Source organism: Salvelinus namaycush, chromosome 13 (assembly GCF_016432855.1).
Source record: "Salvelinus namaycush isolate Seneca chromosome 13, SaNama_1.0, whole genome shotgun sequence".
NCBI lineage: Eukaryota > Metazoa > Chordata > Actinopteri > Salmoniformes > Salmonidae > Salvelinus > Salvelinus namaycush.
Window position 1 is genome coordinate 25,773,873 of NC_052319.1, and position 6,380 is coordinate 25,780,252.

Here is a 6,380-nt window from a genome sequence, read left to right on the forward strand (position 1 = left end):
TATCAAAGAGACGATTGATTGATTGATTAATTGATTAGTCTCTCTGTGTAACTTCTGTCCTCTACCTCAGATCAAAGAGAGCCTTGCTGATGAGATCCGACAGGAGATAGCCAGCGAGCTCCTGGTGGCCGTATCTCCACTACGATCACCTGTGTTGGCCAGAGAACACCCCCTGTTAGACTGTTGACAGGTCCTACATCTGAGGTGAGTGTCTGTCATTCTGTGGGTAGAGACGCTATCTGTTCATACTGAAAGTAATCTCTATTTCTTCACTAAGCCATAAAGATCCTTTCATGTTATCTACACCCTGCCGTAACCAGAATCCCTGTAGCAATCCACCATACCTGATCCAGCGGAGCTCAGCTCAGCTCATTTCATACACTTGTACAAATTGGTTCTTCGAGCCATATAGACCTGTTGCGATTCAGCCATCCGCTGGCACCTCCATAGCTTTCGGCTAGCACCCCTATTTCTCAATGTGTAAAGAGTGTTGTTGTTTTCTCCTGCAGTTGAAGATAACCACTGGTAAAGTCTACCAATTCTACTCAACCTGAACACTGGTGAAGCCATACACTGAACAGCCCAACAACCTTTTTACCACTGTTTCTACTATTTCCAGAGAGTCTGATGATGGCAGATACCTTAACACTGTGTTTTCAACCATATAGGTAGAGTTTTTTTTATTTCTATGGTTTCTTCTCCTGAGTAATCTGCTGACTGACAGATACTCTGGGGCCTCATTTATAACCGTTGTGTAAATTTCACACTAAATATCTGAATATCTGCGTGTGCCATTTCTGAAAAGACTGCATACATACAAAAATATTGAGATTTATAAACTTGGCACACACCATACACCCGTCCTGAAACTGCGTGAGTGAAAGAGCATCAGTACTCTGTCTGAAAAACGCCCATCATTCACCTTTTATGGTGACAAAAAAAAACTTATTTGCTGTATACTTTGGAAGTATTCGAGCAGTTTTCTAAAGGAAATGGCAATAGCGAACTTGATCAAATGTCTTTGGAGGTGATTGCAGAATGTTATACTTTTGCAATGACATTTGCTGTAGGCCTAGGCTATCTGATAGACAAAAAGTTCATGAAAGACAACAACTATTGCAAATTGCTGTTGAGCTGTAAGCAGACCGTTTGAATTTAATTGGGCCTAATGTTTTGCATTGACTTTTTCTCGAAACGATGCTGCACTGCCCTCGAATTCTGAAACCTTCTCTACTTACAGTGGTAGACATGCACACTACAATGCACCTATTCACCTGGTAAATTTTAATTTAGTTATAAACCTGCTTCCTTTCTGATGCATAGAGCAAAATACTTGAAATAATAGCTTATCTAATAGGCTTAATTAAATGAATGATGTGCATGGTAATTTGTTTTAGGCTATGATTACTTCAGAAATTTGGACCAATAATGTCCAGAAAAGGTGAAGAATTTATTCTGCAATAGTTGTGAAAAGATGTATTGTGTATAAATGCAATATTGTCTACTCGAGAAATGTTAAATTACAGTATTCAGATGTCGGCTACAGAAGTAACCTGCAACCCGTCTGTTCCACCGTTAATACAACTGCGCTCTGGATCGGATGGCATAGAGCAAAATACTTGAAATAGCTTATCTATTTACTACTGTGAAGTGGGTCCAATTAAAGGAGATATGAGATGAATGGTGTCCTTGTTGTTGCCCTATATAGGCTACCTCGTGAGTATGACACCATCACAGAAAAGGTGAGGAATTTATTATGCAATGATCATGGAAATAAATAATAAATAATAGCCAGGGATATAGATGATTGTCTAATTATTTTTAAATCCAAGGATAAACTAAATATATTTTCGCTTTACTCACTAACGGAAAATGATTGCATCTTGTTATTAACCTGTTTATTGTGATGCATAAGCGTGTCCATATCCTCCATTTGCACAAAATATAAATGTACTTGCCTGCTTGCAATACAATATTTCAACCACTAGAATCTGCATAAGCATTGTCTAAAGTCTGTGAGAAGGCGAGCACGTTTTTACATCAGGTTCAGTTTTTATAAATGCTCACTTTTGCGTGAAAATTGGAAATATATTTTGTTCCTGCCAAAGGTTTATAAATGAGTTCCCTTGTATCTTTAGACCTGTATGCTGTGTACCTTGGAGACACTAATGCTGCTGTATACTTGCTGTTATAGTGAACTGTCTTGTTCTCTGTCTTAACCGTCCTATTTCAAACACTCAGAATGACTAACTACTGCATTACTCATGTGTTGTCCACAGGGGTGGAATTGGAGGGGAACTAGAGTTCGCAAAGTAAAATAATTTTGACATGTACAAAATGTGTTTAAGTAACTCCCCAGTGTTTCCAGATTTCTGTGAAACATGACCTATAATTACTTACAATATGAGCTAAATAGTTTTCCTTGTATTTTTTTTATTTTTTAGTAAGTGTGTTAAAAAGCTGTTTTTCTGTGTTGGAATGTTATGGGTGTACCCCAACAACAGAATGGTGTGGGCATATACCCGGTATTTAAAAATATTAATGCTAGTAGACCGCTGATTGGCTATCTCCTCCTCCTCATGGAGATGACATCATGTTCTATGAGGAAATGGCAAGCATTTTTGTGTTTTATTTTTTTCAATTAATGCTGGCAACATATGAGTATAGGAAGAGTCAACTGTTTTTGGGGGATATGAGTTAACAGAATATGAACTTTTAAAAGTTCGATTTTCACTGGGTAGTTACTTTAAGGTAAATTCTAGGATCAGTTAGTTCCCAGAGTGACTTTTCTCCAATTCCATCTCTGGTTGTTGGTGACATTGTTATTATGTTATGATATGATCCTGACGTTGTGTATGGGTTGTATTTAAGCACATAGATGTGGATCAGGGTGCGTCTCTTGTCCTAAAGTTGAAAAATAGAGTTAGAAGATGATTATGGTTGTATGGAAATTTAGTGTCAGCTGTAAATTACCATGCCCTCTTCTAATGCCATCTCTATGAGGAACTAATCAGAGCAAAGTCTTTTAAATACTTTGATTGTTTGCTCAGCTTGCCTGTAGTGCCAGGTGGGCAGGGTTTACCGTTTTGGGACTATTCTAATGGCTCATTAAGCCAGGCAAGGTCAGATAAAGTATTTGAACCCAGGTCTGGAACTAACTATGCAATACATTTCACTGTCTCTGAACTTGAAAATATCCTTAGTAGAAAGACTATATAGAGCTCTATCAGACAAGATACTGTTAATTCTACTGTGTTTCTACTCTCCAGTTCAGGCCACCTGTCTGTCTCTATTATCTATCTTTTTTATTATCCCTTTAAAGAAAATATCTCAGGACAAATACATTTAGTGGTTTTAACGTCTATTTAAGATAAGAAATACAGGTATGAATTTTTGTTTGTTTTTAATGAGACACTAACGAAAACACGCATCTGGGTCGTATTCATTAGGCACCAAACGGAGGGAAATTGATTGAATCGTGGAGGGACTAACTGGACTTACTTTCTGTAGATTTTTTTTTAAATAACGTTTTCCAGTGTTACCCTAATGAACACAACCCAGGACAAAGGTGTGAAATGAATATAATGCATACATTTAAGTGGTGCTTTTCAAAAGCAGTAGTTGATGCAACCCAATTAAACTTGTCGTTTCCAGTTTGGACAAATTATGTACATAATGTTTATGTTAAAATTAAATATTGGTGCACCTAAAATATTGAAGGAATGCAAAAGGGACTAATTTTGTGGAATGACCCACTTACTACATAGCTGATCTGTACTTACCTGTAGCTTACTTGTACTTACTAATGGTCAAGCACAGACGAACATGCAACTTATAACATCTCTTTTCCCCTATATTCTGAACTGTGCATCACCCCTGAGGTGGCACCCAGTCGCTTGTCCGGCCCGCTCCACACCTCCAGCCCCTGCCTCTAATTCTCTGGTATTTCCTCCAGAGGTATTAGGTGTTCCTAGGTCGTACGTGTTTAGAGGCACAGAATGATCCCCGAGCATAAATGGGCACCATTGATGGCAAGGCGAAAACACACTGGTTGCGTCTCAAATGGCATCCTATTCCCTACATAGTGCACTACTTTTAACCAGGGTCAAAAGTAGTGCAGTAGGGAATAAAGTGCCATTTGAGACGCAGAACTGCCCCAACCATGGGCACTGGGACTGTGGGCCTGTTTGTGTGTCACTCAGTTTGACTTGGCGTGGTGTAAATAACAGGTCTGTGTTGCTGAGGTTATTACTTTTCTCTAAAGCGCTCCTTTATATTGTTTATTATGGTTTCTCTGTGTACAGCACGTTGACACATTGTGAACATTACATCAGCGTACTGTGTTTTGTTTTCTCATTCTAGCTTGGATCATCTGCCATTCCTAGACAGATGCCAGACACAGAGAAATGGGTCATTTATGGGTAATTTATGGGTTATTTATGGGTCATCAAAGTCCTCATTGAGGACTGCATGTCAGAATGTTGTTGTTTTGCCACTTCACTTAAATTGAAGTTTTGGTCAGTCCTTGCAGACTACTACATCATCCACAAATAAACATGTTATTTATTTGTATGTATTTGAACATTGTGGTTACATTAATGATGAATGAAATCAAATAAATCTAATTCATGAATTATGGGTGTCAGAAGCTGGTCGTTTTTCCAACACACCTATTATAGCGTTGGTATTTCATCAACGCTGTCCAATTCAAGCATATAAGGCTATAATATCGTTTGGATTAATGTAATAACTATTGTATGTGATTTTATAAAAATGTGGGGTAAAGAAAACTGTTTTAACATGGCAACCTCTTGAACTGACCTGTATTTTCCTGCATTCTAGACTAGAGCACTGAGTGGAACGATGAATTAAAAATCTCTGTTTAGTTAGAACGCAGATTTTTGGAGGGTCTGTGGTTTGAAAATGCAGACTTTTGAATTTGGAAGCTAGCGCAACCCCCTGATCTGAAATATGAGGATATATGGTGATGGGAGTCAGTATCCCATTCCGAAATGGACACAGGGTTTTCCCACTCTGACCCGATATGCACAAATACATTTCTTTAACATGAACCAGGTTTCCAGCCAAACTTTATGCGATTAAACTACATATTGAAGAAAAAAAAATCAACAGGCCTGGTGGAAATAACACATTTATTGGTCAATTTTCCAAATTGCGACAAAACAAAATACTATAAAAGTTGCCCACTGGGCACAGACGTCAATTCAACATCTAGTTTTGTACGAGATCTTCAGTTTCTTGGCAATTTCTCACATGGAAAAGCCTTAATTTCTCAGAACAAGAACAGACTGACGAGTTTCAGAAGAAAGGACTTTGTTTCTGGCCATTTTGAGCCTGTAATCAAACCCACAAATGCTGATGCTCCAGATACTCAACTAGTCTAAAGAAGGCCAGTTTTATTGCTTCTTAAATCAGAACACCAGTTTTCAGCTGTGCTAACATAATTGCAAAATGCTTTTCTAATGATCAATTAGCCTTTTAAAATGATTAACTTGGATTACCTAACACAACATGCCATTGGAACACAGGAGTGATGGTTGCTGATAATGGGCCTCTGTACGCCTATGTAGATATTTCATAAAAAATCTGCCGTTTCCAGCTACAATAGTCATTAACAATGTCTACACTGTATTTCTGATCAATTTGATGTTATTTTAATGGACAAAAAATTAGCTTTTCTTTAAAAAACAAGGACATTTGTAAGTGACCCCGAATATTTGAATGGTAGTGTGTATATATAGATCAGTGAGAAAATCTAAATGATACTAATTTATAAACTACGACATGCCTGCGGGATTGAGCATATTAGTCATTTTTCAGACAAATCCACTGTCTCAAGGTTCACATACCACTCAGGAAAGGAGAGGGAGCGAGAGGGGAGTAAGCAACCACGAGGTCTATGAGAGAAAGAAGTATGGAGGGAGATAGAGAGAGCAGGGGGCAGTGGTTTCCTGAACTTGGTGTCACAAATCCCGTTTCCTGAGTCTGTTTTTGCCTGTGTTCTGTCCTGGAGTGTTTTTCCGGTGTCCTGGAACGCACCCTGTCTGGTTGCCGGACGACGTAGCTAGTTGGGAGATCTCTGATTACCCGCACCTGTATCCCATCAGCTATCTGCACACCTGGTCCTGATCATCATCCCTCCACTTCATAAGCTCTGACCTGACATCCATTCCCTGCCGGATCGTTAGCCATGAACAGTATGTTATGCCAGCGTATCAGCCTCCAGTTTGATAGAGTTTGTTTTGTTGTTTTGTACGTCTTGCTTGCTTGCCTTGAACTTACCTCTGTTTGTTCTGTCTACAGTCATTCACCCGGAACACTCACCCCATCCCTGCCTGGTCGTCGGTGGCTTCTGTTAC

At 38.9% G+C, this 6,380-nt stretch overlaps 1 protein-coding gene across 4 annotated transcripts in view; it reads left to right on the forward strand.

Moving 5' to 3' along the window:
• The window catches only part of LOC120058364 (protein ITPRID2-like), a 36,212-nt gene extending 29,845 nt beyond the window's left edge, over positions 1-6,367 (forward strand). For 2 of the 4 annotated variants that reach the window (XM_039006979.1, XM_039006978.1), the window contains 2 exons: positions 71-204; positions 6,035-6,084. In XM_039006979.1, the coding sequence (XP_038862907.1) occupies positions 71-187 (117 nt within the window). In that variant the 3' untranslated portion in view covers positions 188-204; positions 6,035-6,084. Of the gene's footprint in view, positions 1-70; positions 205-509; positions 5,269-6,034; positions 6,085-6,324 lie in introns of those variants that run through there. The other 2 variants (XM_039006977.1, XM_039006976.1) reach the window with 2 other exon arrangements.
• The last annotated feature ends 13 nt before the right edge of the window (positions 6,368-6,380 follow it).